General features: G+C 33.2%; 3 protein-coding genes across 3 annotated transcripts; 1 reads left to right on the plus strand and 2 right to left on the minus strand.

Annotated features, from left to right (window-relative positions):
- The first annotated feature begins 1,419 nt into the window (after window positions 1–1,419).
- Window positions 1,420–6,664, plus strand: LOC21395013 (pheophorbide a oxygenase, chloroplastic). The gene is made up of 7 exons (XM_010111629.2): window positions 1,420–1,951; window positions 3,143–3,378; window positions 3,595–3,721; window positions 4,334–4,470; window positions 4,710–4,869; window positions 5,549–5,827; window positions 6,242–6,664. Exons 1-7 carry the CDS (start codon window positions 1,532–1,534, stop codon window positions 6,494–6,496), a joined length of 1,614 nt encoding a protein of 537 aa, XP_010109931.1. The 5' UTR covers window positions 1,420–1,531; the 3' UTR covers window positions 6,497–6,664.
- Window positions 6,665–6,792: 128 nt separating this feature from the next.
- LOC21395014 (histone H2B.3) lies at window positions 6,793–7,566 on the minus strand. Its single transcript, XM_010111630.2, has one exon. The coding sequence runs from the start codon at window positions 7,489–7,491 to the stop codon at window positions 7,051–7,053; it is 441 nt and encodes a 146-aa protein (XP_010109932.1). The 5' UTR covers window positions 7,492–7,566; the 3' UTR covers window positions 6,793–7,050.
- Window positions 7,567–11,466: 3,900 nt separating this feature from the next.
- On the minus strand, window positions 11,467–12,825 carry LOC21395016 (protein SENSITIVE TO PROTON RHIZOTOXICITY 2). The gene has a single exon (XM_010111632.1). The coding sequence runs from the start codon at window positions 12,823–12,825 to the stop codon at window positions 11,467–11,469; it is 1,359 nt and encodes a 452-aa protein (XP_010109934.1).
- Between the last annotated feature and the right edge of the window lie 5,996 nt (window positions 12,826–18,821).

An 18,821-nucleotide genomic window follows, 5' to 3' on the forward strand; every position in this document is an offset into this window, starting at 1 on the left:
GGGGCACAGTCACAAAAGAGTGAAAAATAAAAACAAGAAAAATCAAAATGGAAAAATACCGTTTTTAGAAACATGAGAAAAAAGAAAAAAATGAAAACAGTAGTTTTAGTTTTAATTTTAAAAAATTTTATGCCAAACGCTTTTTTTCTAACCGTTTTTAATTTTTATTCTCACATGGTGGGTCCCACATGAAAAACAATGTGAATTGTGAAAGACGAGATGACGGGATGGGGCCCAGTAGGGAACGTTGCTATGATGTGCGCAGTTACATTGGTAGATCATGGTGCAGTCCCAGAGATGTTCCCATCAATTGGCGGTCAAAGATAAACAGTCCTTCTTACAATATCCTCTCTCTTTTCCCCCATTGATTTTTTTTTGGCCTTTTCTTTTCTTTTCTTTTTTCGTGATTTAATTTTGTCCGAATGAGAAATTCAGAATCCTCCAAACTCTATTTGTGGACGTGAATTTTCGTCTCCCTCCTAAAAAAAAAAATAAATAATAAATTACCTCTGAAATTCTCAGAGTCCGTTTGGTTCATGGATTAAAACTATGTGATTAGAATCATTTTCGATTTACATATATTTTTTGTGAGAAAAAATACTGTAACGAACCACGAATCATGATTCAAATCAGAGAACGAACTCCTCTGCCAAACATCACCTCAATAACCCAACGACCCCCACTTTTAGACAAAATTTCCTCCATTTCCAAGGAGGTTTACTACATAAAAATTAAAAAAATATACAAAATCATAAATAAATAAAAGTAAATGCAAGAGTTAAGGTTTAAAACATGAGATTTTTCTAGGTAAGTCGGCCTAACAATAAGAATAAGTTTTAATTGTTAAATTTAATTAAAATTACATTAAGCTTCGTTCACTTCGCGGATTCGAGTTTTTAAATCGAGTTGAGATGTGATATTTTTTTAGAACTTTTCACTGTGACAGAAAAAGTTAGATGTGACATTTTTTAAAAGCTTTTTACTATAAAAATTTAAAACTGAAAACTCAAATCGGTGAAATGAACGAGACTTAAATTAAAAAAAATTAACAAAACAAACAATTTTTAATATTTAACGATTGAAAAATAAAATATTATAAATAATTTAATTTTTTTTGTACTATCAAAAGAAAGCCTTTTAAAACAATTCTTTTTAAACTATTATTTTTAATAAAATTAAGAAATAAATTATTCGATAATTTTTTATTTTTAATCATTTAATTTATATAAAAATTTATTTATTCGGAATATATATATTTTTTAATATGATCCTATTAGTGAGTAGATCCCATCGGAGGCGGTAAAAAAAATAATAAAAAATAATAAAAAAAGAATTGGCTGGAAACAGTTTTTTCATACTCTAGTTCTACTACTAATATTTCTTTCTTCTTCTCTTCCCACTTTAACACATTCGCAGATACAGACAGAGGGAGAGAGAGTTTAAGCTTACACGCAAAGTCTTCTACTCTCTAGAATTCCCAACAAAAACACCTCTCTCTCTCTCTCTGGAATCTCAAACAATCCCAAGAACAATGGCGCTTCTTCTCTCTTCTTCCCCAGCCTCTGCTTCAATCTTTACTACACTCTCATCCTCAACTAACAAATCCTTCAAAGCTCTTCCTTTCATGACGATCTCCAATAACAACAACAAATCAAAGACTTTAAGATCACCGACGAGGTTAAGAGTGGCGGCTCCTCCGACACAACAACAACAACAACCTTCGACCCCGGAGTTCGATAAAGTCGATGAGGAGATTGGGGAGGAAAGTGGGTTGTCGAAATTCTCGTGGAGAGATCACTGGTACCCGGTTTCTCTGGTGGAGGATTTGGACCCACTTACACCCACTCCATTTCAGCTTCTGGGTCGTGACTTAGTTTTGTGGAACGACAAGAATACCGGCCAGTGGGTTGCTTTTGACGACAAGTGCCCACATAGACTAGCCCCTTTATCTGTAAGATTCGATTTTTCTTTTTTAAATATTTTATATGTATACTCAGTTTGTTTGCTGAGAAATTGATGGAAAAGTTACAGATACTGAGATTATTTGGTTTAGTTTTTCTAATCTTGTAATATTTAAAAGATGTCAGATTCTGTAAATAATTAATTGTGGGAAAGGACGTTTTTGTGCGGCACAAAGAATACAATGATGTGTTTTGATGACAAGTGCCCACATAGAGTTACTACTTTATTTGCAAGATTGGATTGAATTTTTTTTTAATCTTTCAGTGGGGTGTCTTGTTTGTTTACTCTCTGTTTGGTTGCTGAGAAATTGATGCAAAAGATAGAGATTCTATGATGTTAGAGCTTAAAAACGGGTAATAATAGAAACTTCCTTTGTGTTTAATCTACTGTATCGAATTTAGACAAAATTAAACGTGCAACAAGACTTCTTTTCCCTCTATAATGAGATTAATTTTGAAGATCAGCAAAAAATTAATTAAAAAAATCCAGTCTTTGAGAAAATCGTCATTTTGTTTGATGGAGGATAATAACGTCTTTTTGTACAATTAATTATTTGATTAGAGAAAAAAAGTGCAGAATCCGATTTTGGCGATTATAATATTGTATTTCAGCAGAATTGGTGTTGTAATGTAAGAGGAATTACGGCCTTAAAGTTGGTTTCTGTGGAACATGTGTTGCATGGTTTAATTATTCACCAAAAAAGGAGGAAGAAAAACTTTTCAAAAACTAGATTAGGTCTCGTTCACTTCGCGGATTCGAGTTTTCAATTCTAGTTGAGATGTGACATTTTCTTAGAGTTTTTCACTGTAGCAGAAAAAATTAGATGTGATATTTTCTGAGAGCTTTAACTGTAAAAACCTAAAACTGAAAACTCGAATCGGTGAAATGAACAAGGCCCTATGTTTGGTATTGTTCATGATGCTGAATTGCAATAAGGGTGTATGGGCTCGTTTAGTTCGCTGGTTCGAGTTTTTAATTCGAGTTGAGTTGTGATTTTATGTGAAAGTTTTTTAATGTAGTAAAAAAATTAAATGTGATTGTTTTTCAGAGCTTTTTGCTGTGACAAAACTCGAATCGATAAAATGAATGTGACCTATGTGTGTTTTATGAAATCTGAAATCATCAGAAAATTGCCTCATGAAGTGGGTTCAAATTCAATTGGGTTTGTTTGCTTTGGCAGGAAGGGCGGATTGATGAAGGTGGAAACTTGCAGTGTTCGTACCATGGATGGTCCTTTGATGGGTGTGGATCTTGCGTCAAGATCCCGCAGGCTGCAACGGAAGGTCCAGAAGCTCGTGCTGTCAAGTCTCCGAGAGCATGTGCCACGAGGTTCCCCACACTGGTCTCCCAAGGCTTGCTCTTCGTTTGGCCGGATGAGAATGGTTGGGAAAGAGCAAGCGCCACCAAGCCTCCCATGTAAAATAATTTACTATCATCTTTGCTTTCTTTATACTTCGAAAGTTCATATTTTTAATCCTTGCTTTCTCTAAAGTTCGTATTTTAATATTGTTAACTGATAACAGTCTCTAAAGTATATTACTGTCCATAGTTGACTGTGATGTTTGTAATATTTTAATGATCTTCTGGATCTGAATTCTGATAGTGATATTCTTCTATTTTATTCGCACTTAGGTTGCCCGATGACTTTGATAAACCCGAGTTTTCATCAGTCACAATTCAGCGTGATCTCTTCTATGGCTATGATACCCTCATGGAGAATGTCTCAGATCCTTCACATATTGATTTTGCTCATCACAAGGTACATGATCAGATTTAGTTTTTTATTGTACTGTTGTAACAATCCAATTAACCAATTGACTAATGTCTGCAAGCATTACACAAACAAATAGACAGAGACAAGAATTGCATAACCAGAAGACGGTAAAACAGAAATCAAACAAGAAATTGAACAGAGAAAGCGAAAGAAACGAATCACACCCAAGATTTAATGAGGATCGGAGTTTGATGATGGGTCTAGAAAAAGCTTATCTCTAGATGGATTTTTTTTTTTTTTTGGGCTTCTATGAACTGCGTCTCTTCTCATTTTACAAATGTACAGCTATGTAGAACATTTCAGGACAGACTTTGATTCGCGTGTAACTGAATTCCTACTACTTTCTCTAATTCCTACAATCTATGTAGAGATTTTATCCTAGCGCACTCATAACAATCCAAATAATGATTTTTCTTTTCCACTTTGAAGTTGTGTGTTATCTTGTTGCGAATTTGCTAGAGTTTTTCTTGCAGTACAAGGAAAAAAAATCAGGAAACCGTACATGGTAGCTAAGAATTACTGCAACTCAACAATGATCTGCGTGTACTTATATAGTTAAATTTCTTTATAGCAACAATTGATGAATTCACTTCACAGGTTACAGGAAGAAGAGACAGAGCAAAGCCTTTGCCATTTAAAATGGAGTCGACCGGCCCTTGGGGCTTCGCCGGAGCTAATGATGGGAACCCTCGGATCAGTGCTAATTTTGTTGCGCCTTGCTATTATACGAACAAGTAACCTCATCGCTCTCTTAGTAGCCACAAAAGATGCATACATTTTATTGTCTTTGATGCTGTTATTGTTCTTTTGTTCGAAAAATATTTCCAGTGAACAGTTTAGATAAACGTTTAATGATGTTGTTGAGACTTGTGGACAAAATTTGAAGAGCTATTTGTCCCAAACTTAGCTTCTAGTTGCTAGAGCAATTTGGTTTTTAGTTTTTGACTATTTGTTGCTTCTGTGACTACTTCAGGGTAGAGATTGACACAAAGCTCCCATTTGTTGGTGATCAAAAATGGGTGATTTGGATTTGCTCTTTCAATGTACCTATGGCTCCGGGAAAGACGCGTTCTATTGTTTGTAGCGCTCGAAACTTCTTCCAGTTCACAATGCCAGGTCCCGCCTGGTGGCAGGTGAGATACATCCTCTTTTTCTTCTCTTATAACTAAATCTACCTAAAAAAATCATAGTGAATTGAGAATTCTGTGGTAGGGTATACTGTGCTATTATGGACCATCAGATTATATTAGAATCACATTAAACCTAAAATTGTATACAACTTTAACGGGACTTTATGAAAATTTTATGGTTTGAAACTTGCAGTACCTATCAAATATTTTTTGTACCCTACAGAAGATATTTTCCCAAAATCAACTGTCTTCTCCAACTTGAGTTCTACAAGAAAATTAAGCATAGCTTCCTCAGTTATAAGATCATTTGGTTTTGAAAAGTACAAAAAATTGTGACCCCGATTTTGATGCGCGTGAAATTTGATTTGGTGAGCATTTGGCTAGAATTACTTGCAAAAAACATGGAAAAGCACTTGCTATCAAAATTCAAAATTTTGTATATCCTATCTAAGGCCCTGCAATGAAACTTCTTCGACAAAGTGAGTGGTTGAAAATGAGACACTGCTACTCATGAATTGAAACTCAGATAAACACCCAGATTAAGGCATATAAACGTCATTCTTCTTTCCTGTTTAAGGAACATTTTAGTGAATAAGATTCCTGGGGTAGGATTGAAATGCTTGTGGTTACAGTTGGACTTGGACTTGTCTTCTATTGATTGAACTTTGTGGCTTCTTTACAGGTGGTTCCGAGATGGCACGAACACTGGACTTCAAATAAAGTGTATGATGGAGACATGATTGTCCTTCAGGGACAAGAGAAGATCTTTCATTCAAAATCAAAGGACGATTCTACAGATGTTAACAAGGAATACACCAAAATCACCTTCACACCCACCCAAGCTGATCGTTTTGTTTTGGCATTTCGGAATTGGCTGAGACGACATGGCAATAGCCAACCCGAATGGTTTGGCACGAGCAGCCAACAACCTCTACCATCAACCATCTTATCAAAACGTGTGGTGAGGAAGCACATAAAACTTGATCCAACTCAAACCACTTAAATTAATAAGGGTTCTTGGATTTTTGAGCAGTAGATTTCGCTATCGTGTTAGTAGCCCTCTCATTTTCTGTCGGTTCATTTTACAAGAATGTCGTCATAGCTTCCAGTTCATACTTTACATTTTCTTGTGGTCGTGTGAAGATCTACCTTCTAGATTTGCGAGTATAACGCTCCTCACGCATATTTATTGTTGGCGTCGCTAGTGTAGGTGCCTTTACATATCCTGTTGTCGTTTTTACAACTATCATCAAGCATCAATGCCGGGAATTTTCCACCCTGCATTGTAGAACTTCACTTTAATTAACTAGAACACTCCAATTTGAAGCGTTAGAGTTGGTAACTGAACTGGTTGGGTTTTCATTCTCTTCTACAGATGATGGACAGGTTTGAGCAGCACACTCTCAAGTGCTCATCATGTAAAGAAGCCTACACAGCATTCCAAACATGGCGAAAGCTGCTAATCGGCGCAACAGTTGTTTTTTGCGCCTCCGCTGGGATTCCTTCAGAGATTCAATTGCGAGTTGTTTTGGCAGGACTCGCGCTTCTCAGTGCCGGTTCGGCTTACGCTCTGAACGAACTCCAAAAGAATTTCGTGTTTGTCGATTATGTACATGCGGAAATTGAGTAGAGAACGAGTGTAGCTGTAGGGCTTTAGCATAATAGCATTTTTACTGTTTAATTGAGATCATGTGATACTGCAGTTTAGGAGATATTTACACGAATTGTAAAGAATGTAAGCAATAAAATGAACCCAAAAGACGATAATATACAAAATATACTACAAGTGTTTGGTTAATTCTTATTTCCTGAGTGCGAGTACCATTTTTGTATCATCCTCTTATGCTTATTACAAGCAACAGAAGTGGTGAAATCCGCAGGATGACATTTTTTTTTTTTTTATCTTTTCTTCCTCTTTTTTTTTTCTTGGAAACATTAGACTTGTGAGAACCACGAAACCATATTCATATTCCATTTCATACTTCACAGCACGAGGAATTACAAAACAAAACAACCAGATAATACACAAAAACAAAAAAAACAAAAACAAAAAAAAAAAACCCCTAAAAATCTCCTATTTTCCCTCAAAAGCCACCACCTTTACAAGCCCAAACCCTAGTTTCCCAACCCCAGATCAACCTACTCTTATCACAAAACAAAATATCGCCCCAGATCCAAACCAAACTAAGAACTGGTAAATTTAGTAACAGCCTTGGTGCCCTCGGAAACGGCGTGCTTGGCGAGCTCACCGGGCAGTACGAGGCGTACGGCGGTCTGGATCTCGCGGGAGGTGATGGTCGGCTTCTTGTTGTACCTCGCGAGCCTGGAAGCCTCCTGGGCGAGCTTCTCGAAGATGTCGTTGATGAAGCTGTTCATGATCCCCATGGCCTTGCTCGAGATCCCGATGTCGGGATGGACTTGCTTCAGGACCTTGAAGATGTAGATCTTGTAGGTCTCTACGCTCTTCTTCGTCCTCTTCTTCTTCTTCTCCGTCGACGACGCGTCCTTCGGAAGCTTCTTCTCCGCTCGGGGCTTCTTCTCAGCCGCCGGAGACTTCTCCGCCGCCGCCGGAGACTTCTCTGCCGCCGCCGGTTTCTTCTCCGCTGCGGGCTTCTTCGGCGCCATTTCAGAGAGAGAGAGAGAGAGAGAGAAAGAGAGAGATTTTGAGTGTAAGTCTGTGGGACAGAATTTAACGAGTAAGCGATTTGGTGAGGGTTTTGGAGTTGTTTCTATTCTATATATATAGAGGCAAGGGGAGAGATTTGATTGGTTTAGAGCTTTGGGTGCGGATTGATGTCGTGGATAAGGAAGATCTTCGAGAGCGATGAATGAATGGACGGTTGAGATTGGATTTTGAAATTTTGACTAGTTTGTGCTTTTGGCGGGGCATCAAACGTGCAGTTTGTTAAAAGCGCGCTTTACCCAAAATTAAAATTTGAGCCCAGATTTAAATATTTTGTGGTTTCTTTTTGCTACAGAATACTCGATTTTTCTTTTATTTTATTGAAGAGGAATTATATTTACACCCACCAAATTATTAATGTCCCCACTTAATAATAATTTACATTTATTATAATTTTATCTTGTACTAAAATTACGTTAAACCCACTAAAATACCCCATATTAATTATAAATATAAATATTAGAAATATTACTTTCCAAAAAAAAATGAAAATGCATACACCCACGTCTTTAATTAATGCTATTTTGATTTCATGAATTTAAATCGCACGTTTGGAACTCATTTTAAAATAATTTTTATTTTTTATATGAAAATGAAAATGGAAACGTTTTTAATCTCAGACATAAATCATTTTTAAAAATGCGTTTAGTAATTTTACCAAGAGATTATTTTCAGTATAAAAAAACTCATTAATGTCTCTCTCTGCTCGAGAGAGGAAAAAACGAAAACAAAAAAAGAAAAACGACTAAAAGTCGTTTTTTATTTCTCTCTCATTTTACATTAAACCAAAAAATCGTTTTCATTTCTGTTTTTTATCTTTATTGAGTCAAAAAGCATTTTAAGAACGTTTTTATTTTTTCTTTCTCAAAAAACGTGAAAAACAAAAACAGATCAATTTCAAACACGGTCAAAATTTCTCTCAGTCAAACGCTTTCAAAATTTTAATGGAGGTTTCAATTATATATATTACGGCCTCGTTCATTTCACTGATTCGAGTTTTCAGTTTTAGGTTTTTATAATAAAAAACTCTAAAAAAATGTCACATTTAACTTTTTCTGCTACAATGAAAAACTCTCATAAAATGTCACATCTGAACTCGAATTAAAATTTTAAATATGTGAAGTGAACGAGACTAGTGTTTGTTATAAAATTTGTGCAATGTTCAAGGAAAATAACATGAATGATAGTTTGTCCTGTAATGCAATTCCTATGCTCGCACTTTGATTTGTTGTTCTTGTTTGAAAATTTAGTTTTTGCTTGTGTTAAATTTGTCTAATTCTCGTTGAACATTTTTTAAAATTCATTTTATGTATTTTGAGAATTTGAGAACATATTATTTTATTTTATAAAATGGTTAAATTAGGTATTATAAAATAATATCTATAAAAGGATAGATTTTTCAAATCCTTATTAACAGAGTACTAATTATTGGGGGTATCTATAAATTTTAGGAGTGCAAATATAATTACTCTTTATTGAAATTTGTCTATATGGAATATCTGTTATATTCTCCCTCCACTTTAGTATACCGCCAATTAGTAGGATTTGAAAATTTTTCGTTTCTTCACGTTTGTTTCTAAATTGTTTGTTTGATGATCACCAGATTTATAAAATTATAAAAGGTATATTTTCATTTTAATATAATTAACGTTTCAAAACTATACATTACACATTTATCAATATTTTTTTTTAATTCTGCCGCAAAGTTATTTTTATTTTTTGACATATTGGACTACGAATTTGCCCCTTTATGTTATCTATAATACTTCTAAAGTTTAAACTCACATTTTTGGCATAAAAATTAAGTACTTTCAATTTCTTTTTCATTTTTTCTTTCAAAACTTACTTACAAATATTGACGCTGGAGCTACATGGGCCAATCGACTAAACCATACACCGGTTTCTGCGAGGAGAGTAAAATAACAAAGGAAGATCACCGGTTTATACGGTTCCATTTATTTCACTGATTTAAGTTTAAAATTTGAGTTTTGTTATATTAAAAAAATTCTCATAAACAGTCATATTTAATTTTTTTGCTACAATAAAAAAATTCACATAAAGTCACATCTCAACTCGAATTAAAAACTCAAATCAACAAACTAAACAGGTCATAGTCACCAAAATATCTAGTTCTCAGTAGGTATGAACAATTATTATGATAATTGTTTTATATATTAATAGTATGAGATGGATCGTCAAAGATTTAGAAGAATTTTAAAACATGTCGTTGCATTCTTTGCGTTTTATTGCAACCTTATTTCGTCAAATATACTTAGATTTTGATTGGTGATGTGAATAATGTCAACAATAAATATATATGACTTTCAAGGTTTTTAACAACAACGAATGTTGTTGCTACAAAGCCCGTTTGTTGTAGTCATGAATTATGTGCGCATATAAATTAGAATTCATTAGGATTAGTCCCATTTTTTTGTCACCCGATCTTTACACCCATTTCATGTGCTATATATTTCACCTGATCTTCACCCATTTGTTGTAGGCCACGACAATGGTGGAGTAATGACAACTTGGTATATATACGGAGGGGTGTGTGACGGCCTTTGGTTCGTGGTGGGGTGGGACGAGAGTCCGATGATGACGGCGGAGCTGCAATGGTGGGTCTGTGGTAGGAGGTGTTGCTCGGCGATGATGAGTGATAGAGTACCGAGAAAGAATAATGAAAGATAGAATGTCGTGAATTTTGTGATTTGTTCCCATGGAATTCAAATTCCAGCCAGAAAAATGAGTAACTCCGTGTTTAGAAGGTTTCAAATGACCACCTCAAAATAAAGTAAATTGACTTTTTTATGAATAAAAAATTATAATTTTTGTATATATACAAACCATACAAGATTCTCATCCTTACCTTTTAGATTATTGCTGCTAAATTTGATAATACTGATAAATGATGTACAATTAAAAAAATCTTATTTATCTCCGTCACACTAAGAGTGTGTTTAGTAGATAGATCCAGAATCATGATTTTGGTTTAAAATCAGTGTTTATTTACAGTGATTCTAAATTATGATTCTGAATCTTCAGAATCAGTGTTTAGTTTAGATGATTCTGAATCATAATTTAGAATCTGATGTGATGTTTTAAACTAGCTCAAATCATTATTCTAAAACCACCTCCCTCTTGATTCAAGGTGATTCAAATCCTTAATTCTGAATCATAATTTCAGAATTATAATTTAAACTTAAAATCATGAATCATAATTTTAATTATAGAATCATAATTAGAATCACTATAATTTAAATTCTCGTATCAAACGAATCATAAATCTCCGCTCTCCGATAAAAGATAAGTCTCACTTGTAGGTCCCATATTGGTCCGTGAAAGAGTGAGGATTTAACCAAATGGGTTATACAACATTTTTCCAAAAAAACAAAAAACAAAAGACGCAAATTATGTACTGCGTGCAAGTACATTCTATTACGTTAGCCAAAAAAGAGGACAATCTAATTATAGTTAGCTAGCCAGACTGCACAAGCATTAGTATGTAGTATGTACCATAAAGAATAGACGAGAAGACGTATTAATTAATTAATGCATGAATCTAAACCATGATAAACATAAGTAATATATCAGCTAACCAATAATTACAAAGAACGGACTTCTTAAATTTGCTGTTTATTTCATGATACTAATTACACAAATACAAATTGTTAAAAACAAAAAAAAAAAAAACAAAAAAAAGTTGAAAACTAAAAATGTTCAAAATAACTCCCAGCTTATTAACAGCATTATGCTTAATTTCAACTTACAAAATAAACGCTTTTGGCCTAATCAAATACAAGGTAATTAATTAATTCTAGCTACTGTAAGTAGTTTTATTTAACATATGTGAAATAAATATTACACGGCAAACGTAAAACAATCAAAACCTTGTAGTCTACAAATTCCTTTTTTTTTTATTACATCATCTTCACAATGCCATCTATCTGATCCACATGTGACACTAATTGGCTCTCAACTTTTGTTGTCTTATTATTATTATTATTATTATTAGTAGAAGAAGAAGCATCATTCATCATAACTGGTGTGTGACCAACGAACAAAGAAACATGTCCCAAAAGCTTATCCTTCCTTGAAAATGTGGTCCCACAAGAACATTGCCACTTAAGATCCCCACAATGCTTTTCATGAGTTCTCAAATCAGACAACAGTGAAAACTCCTTTCTGTTGCACTTCTTGCACACATACATCTTGGGACAATGGCTTCTCTTGTAGTGATTCTTAACACAAATCATCGACTTCAACGGCTGGAATTTCGCGTGCCTTTGGTTCCACCTACACCCTCCTTGAGGACACGAATACTTCTTCGACGCCGTCGAAAAATCTCGATTGATATTCCCGATTCTATCATTGTTGATCCTCTTCATGGGATTGCTTAGGGCGGAACTTGTCTTGTACTCATCTCCATGAGCCCTCATGTGCATTCGCAAATTGGCGTCTCGCTTGAAACCCTTCCCACAAACTTGGCAATAGTGCGTATATTTCGCCAACAAATCGGCGGCGCCGAGTTCGATTATGTCTTGATTAATCTTGGGAGCAGAAACCGCTCCTTGCCCATTTTTTGTTTCACTCCCTAGAGCTAGAGGAAACGTGTTTTCTTCAACCCTATGGTCCTTACTATATTGGGTCATTATCATATGATTACTGGTAGTACTATTGAACTTATTTTCCTTGATTGGAGAAGTGGTGCAAGTACTATTGTTGTAGGTTTGATCATCGTGAGGAGATCCGTACCAGTCAAGTACTGTTTGATGATGATCATGAGTACTGGGATAAATCAAACCCTGCCCTATTGACTTTGATGATGATAATAAGCCAGCGTTGCCAATTATATTTGGGTTAGGACTATTATTATCGTTATTGTTGTCATGATGAGTAGTGCTAGGGTTACCTGAGGTTGACGCGACGCCAGTGTGCTGGAAATTGAACAACATGGAAGAGGCAGTCATGACGATCTCATGGATCGCGTTCTGCGTGTTTATGCTGGCTATGGAGGCCGACGAATCCGCCGCCGCAGAGAGAAGGATGGCGACCAGCGACTGCAGTTGGTGGACTTTGTCTTTGAGGATTGAGAGGCTGTAGAGGAGAGAGCCGAGAGCGGTTGAGTTATTGGGTTGGAGGTGAGAATTTGATGGAACTTGATCGTGATGATCATGATCATCGTGATGGTCTTGATCTGCCATGGAGTACATTTGAAGAGACAAACCTGCGGGTGACAAATTGGTGTAACGAGATGTGTCTGAACCTGATATATTCATTATTAGAGGTTTCAATCTCTGAAATTGATCTTGAATATTGAATCTCTATATATGCTCCTATAATTGGGCGTAAACTATATATCATCTATATATCACTTTTAGCACTACAGCAAAATCTATAAAGCATTTTTTTTTAAGAAGGGAAATTTAAGTCAACGGGAACTACCTAGAATCTTAGATGGAGCTTCTATTCATCCCCACATAAAGCCTTCCTCAAATGTCACTTGTCTTATAACATTGGGAGGACCCAATCAGGAGTTGGAGAGAATATGTAGTTGGTGAATACAAAAAAAAACAACAATAAAACCTAGGCACTGTTTGGTATAAGATCCAAAGTTAGCCCTCACGTGCTCAACATTAATTCTTATGAATCACGTATATATTCACATATCAACTTTAAGACTACTATTAATCATATGATAATTTCTAATTGGTTGAAAAAATGATGGCCGTATTTGGAATTGATCCCATTTTTATTTTTCATTTTTTTTAAAAAGAAAAAATGAAACATTTTCAAAATGATATTTGGCGCAATAAAGATAAAATACGGAAATGAAAATGATTTTTAAGCTTAGTGTAAAATGAAAGAGAAATGAAAAACCACTTTTAGTCATTTTTTATTTTTTATTTTCGTTTTCTCTTCTCTCGAACAGAGAGAAAAAGATAGAGACATTAATGAATTTTTTATACTAAAATCAATCTCTTGATTAAACTATCAAACACATTTTCAAAAATGATTTCTAGTTGAGATTGAAAACATTTTTATTTTCATTTTCATACAAAAAATAAAATCATTTTGGAACGAGTTCCAAACGCGTCCATAATTTTTCATTCATAAAAAAGTCAATCTCATGGAACTTCATTTTGAGGTCATTTGAAACCCTCTAAACATTGAATTATTCATTTTTCTGGCTGGAATTTGAATACCATGGGAACAAATCACAAAATTCACGACATTAATCATATATCATTATGTCAGCAGACTGTGAGAAAATAACGAGAGGAAATTAAGCACCATTCCAACATCTTAATCCATGAAGCTGAGAAAAAAAAAAAAACATTCATCCATGATGGGATCTAGCTAATATTAGGAAAACCCAATGGGAAAAATCCAGATAAGGAAAAGAGGACACGATCAAAGTCGGAGGAAGAAAAATTTCAAGAGACCGAATATACTGGCAACCAAATCCAAAGAATTTTGAAGCAGTCATTGAGAATCAATCCTAGCTACTTGTTATAATATTGCAAATTATTTAACAGAGCATTAATTCTAGACAAGTTTTTATGTTTTATACATATATATTACCTAGCTCTATAGTTTTTTTCCTTCAAAAGGTTGTTTCTTGGTCATGAACCAAACAGTTCCTAAACTTGCTTAATTATCTTACCTAGTCTCCACTAATTGTTTAATGTTATATATTCTAAATACATGGTGAACATCAGAGATTGAAGTAGCGACAAATGATAATAGACTTTTTTTTTTTTTTTTTTTTTTTTTTTTGCTGGGATTGTCTATTATTTTAAAGATGTACAATTGGAATTATGTATAATTGTCTTTGCGCGTGAATTGAAATTTTCAAATGGATAATTTTATTAAGTGATAAATATCACCCGCATGAGATGACAAGTTTTTCATGCTACAAATCGTCAGCTGAAAACCAATGAGCAAACCGTTACATGAATACATGGTGTGTCAGGCCAACTAATTAATTATGAGAGATCGAAAAAAATAAAAATAAAAATAAAAATAAAAAGCAGCCGTTTGGCCCATGCAATGCATATTGCTGCCCATGTATGATCAGGGTCACCCTCTTGGCTGACGCTTCCTGATCAATTAATAATTAATTTCGTTCTGCTATTTTTTTTATAATTTATTTGCTGAATATTCACTTTTTTTTTCTGGTGCTGAAGATTTGCTTAGTATATGATTACGCAAATTGGGTGCTTTAGCACGCTAATTAGCTTAGCCGTTAAGACAAATAAAATAGTGCAGTCAGCGTTTATTTGCGTTATTGGCATTGTTAGTCCTAAACTTTGAGCACAATGATACTTTAATCATCGAAGTTTTAATTTTAATATATTTAGTCCCTAAATTTTCATTTTCTGACAATTTTGATCACGTACAGTAAAATTAATGAACAGTTTTTGAAATTTAACATAGAACACGAAGCAGATCATGATGCGTGCAAATTTTTGTATTTATCCATCATTATTATAGCAAAATTTTGTCGAACACTAAATCTATGTTTTTGGACAACATATTAAAATCAAACAAAGTAATTAGTCAAGAACATGAAGCAAAACAGAAAGAAAATCCGAAGAACAAAATTGAGTTAAACCCAAGAGTTAGATATAATTGCCTTAAGGTTTTGTATTAATGAAAATTATGTCTAGTCCTTTTTCAAAGAGATTAATAGTATATTAAGAATTAGGGAGTTTAATTCACCCATTTATTAGAGTTTTAATCACGCTTTAATACTATATATATATGAATCTCCACCTCTTGAGTGTTCAACTAATAATGTGATCATCAAATAAATTTAATCACTAGTGGTATTGACTGTCTTTAATCATCCGTCCATTACAATACTGATCATGTTAGCTTGTGACCCTTTAAACTTTCGCCTCTTGGTTAAGCATTGTTATTTGGGTGCTCACACGCTTAGATGCTTAGATGCTCGAGTATCCGGAGCTTCGAGTGCTCCAACACCAGACCTACTAATACTTGGATGTTCCACAAACCACGTGGCGTTGCCACGTCATAATATATTATTTGAAAAAATCTCATCAAACAAAATTTATTGTTTTTTTTTTTTTTTTTTTGGCAATATGACTGTCCAAAAACCAACCTTCACCAGGTACAGCCACACAAACCATGCATACTATTACTATTCATGTATTTAATTTCACACACGGATGGCTTTGGAGGCATTTTGTGGGCAGTGTCCTAAAGTAATCCTCAAGAAAAATGTTGGTGAGGCAATTCTATTGCGTAATATGATATGATATTGTGTGAAAATTTTAAATGAAACAAATATACAGGTCGTGTTTAGAATTGATCCCATTTTTATTTTTTACATTTTTCAAACAAAAATGAAAACGTTTCTAAAAGGCTTTTGGTACAATAAAGACAAAAAATAGAAATGAAAACGATTTTTTAGTTTAGTGTAAAATAAGAAAGAAATGAAAAATGACTTTTGGTCGTTTTTCATTTTTTATTTTCGTTTTCTCCTCTCTCAAGCAGAGAAAGAGAGACATTAATGAGTTTTTTTTTTTTTTTTTTTTTTTTATACTGAAAACAATCTCTTGATAAAACAACTAAACGCATTTTTAAAAATGATTTTTGTCTGAGATTGAAAACGTTTTCATTTTCATTTTTATACAAAAAATAAAATTATTTTAAAATGAGTTCTAAACGCGCCCATAATTTCTAAATGAGAAAGTAATACTTCCTGAAACATGCATTTAGCTTTGCAATTTTTCAACCCCATAAGCCACAATTATCGTTCTTTTCCCCGAGAGTGACTAATTACGACACGATTAGAACTGAAATGTACGTGTGACAATTATAGACGTATATTTAGATAGATCAATTGTTCCACTCGGGTCATTATGTCCCATGTCTGAGAATATTTCTTTTCTTGTTTTTTTCCCTGAATGTATAGTAGATAATGAATTATTAGTTAAATATTTGATAGTGAGATAAATAATTTATTTAGAGAAAATAAATTAACATAAATAATATATGTACAAAATATTAAATATGATTTTCATCGCTGACTTTGCGCCGTGGCAGGGATCTAGCTCCTTACTGATTAAAAAAGAAATGAAGAACACAAGCCTGAGTAAACGCTAATGGGTACACGAAAGGGAAAAGGGATCGCTATGCATTATTTTAATAAGGACGTGACAAGAAATAATTAATAGACGCTTTAATAATCATTTTATTGATTATAATATAAGTTAAAATTAGGGGATATGCTTAGGATAAAGTGTGTATCGACAAGTATAGATTTGGATTTTTTTTTTTTTTTTTTTTTTTTTAGGGATAGATTTGGTTTCATTTGATTTATATAGTTAAGCGTGGATAGCAATATTTTCTTCTGATTAATATATGGCTTACCATTAATTGTGTGCAAGTTTCTTATGAAAAAGCGAGTCAAATAATTATATCTTAATTAGCCCAAACGCATAAGGTCTATTTATCAAGAAAAGTGCCAACCATTAACCATAAATTTTTCTTTAATTGCATAATGCTATTCGTGCAAGTCACATACATTTATTTGCCGAAACTAATCAACGAAATACCCAATATATTGTTTTGAATTTGAAGTGGGTACTTTAAAACTACCCATATTGAACTTTTTACTTCATGACAGGAATACATTTGGTAGACAAAATATATTTATTTTGCACGAGCCTTTCAAATACACTAATTATTTATTACATACACGACACAAAACATAATGGGACGGAACTCGAGCAGTGTTAATACAATTAATATATCAAAATGCTAGGGATTATATGGTGATCATAATCTTGTACTAATTTTATTATTTTTTTATTACTTTTTTTAAAGTTGTAGTATAAAATCCAATGACATCTTCTTAGATAAATACAGATCATCCACAGTTTTAGGTTTTCCACCTGTGAGCTGTTACCGAATTTGAATAAAATTTGGAAATTCAAGGGGCGGCAATGATAAAAACTCAAACAAAAGTAATTCGAGTTATAATTTTATTCAAGTTCATGTTCTTTTAAGTTTAAACTCGAGTTTGAACTTGAGTTTGGGACCAAAACTCGAGTTTAAGTTTTCCTTTCAACTCGAACTCAAATTAATGAACAATATTTTTTTTTATTCTTAAAAATGCTATAACTTTTTCGTTTTAATTCTGATTGAAATGATTTTTTTTCTATGCGTTGATAACGAAAAAGACGAATAAAACCCCACCTATATACCCGATTAAAATTTTCTATCACTATTGAGTTTTTATTAAAATACTATCTAAATACAAATTCAAGTTTTGACTCACTCAAACACAAACTCAAAAATATTTTTATCCCAAACCATAACTCAAATGTACACAACTAAATACAAACTCAAATTATAACTTCAATTTAAGTTATAATTCAAACTCAACTCAAAATCTTCACTAAAAAATGCAAAAGAACAACCCCAAGTATCGTGGGGAGCACAAGCTAAGCCAAAAGTGGTAAAAGCTAATTAATGTTAACAAATTCCATTAAAGTGTGGTAGATGAATGGTCTAATTTTTCCAAACCAAAAGATGTTTTAACAATTTTACTCTACATATAAGATTCTTTTTCTTTGTTTTTTTTAAAAGAAGAAAAACTTCACTAATTATAGAGTAAACTCCTTTTTAACTCGTAGCATTTTTAAACCGATGTATTGCGTAAGCGTACAACAAAAACGCATAGAGAAAAAGGATACATACAACCTTCTTAGCAGAATACCGGATGTTAGGAATAAGAATTAAATTGGTAACTGTTTTTTAAGATTTAGGACTAACCATTTCTATTATTGTTAGTTCAATAGTCAGTTAGACTTTAATTGAGCTTTTAGTCACTTGTATAGTGTATGCAGTGGGTGCGTTTAGAATTAGTTTTAAAATAATTTTATTTTAAATAAAAAATAAAAGTGAAATTATTTTGAGAATCATTCTGAGACCGATTATGAAATTGTGTTTTTGTTAATTTTTTAAGAGATTTTTTTTTAGTATAATAAAAAAATAAAATCATATTTATTAATTAATATATTATAATATTGTTGATTAGTACTAAAATATGAAAACATAAAATTGAAAACAACTTTAACTGTTTTTTAATTCATTCACAAAAATTATTCTCATTGTTTTCGTTTTTAAAACATTTACTAAATAAACGTCGTTTCGTTTTTATTTTCATTTTTTGCATTTCAAAATACATAAAAACTGTTTTCAAAAACGCGTTGGTTCCAAACACGAACAAAAGCTCATT

This window comes from Morus notabilis, unplaced genomic scaffold (assembly GCF_000414095.1).
Source record: "Morus notabilis unplaced genomic scaffold, ASM41409v2 Scaffold2224, whole genome shotgun sequence".
NCBI classification, from domain to species: domain Eukaryota; kingdom Viridiplantae; phylum Streptophyta; class Magnoliopsida; order Rosales; family Moraceae; genus Morus; species Morus notabilis.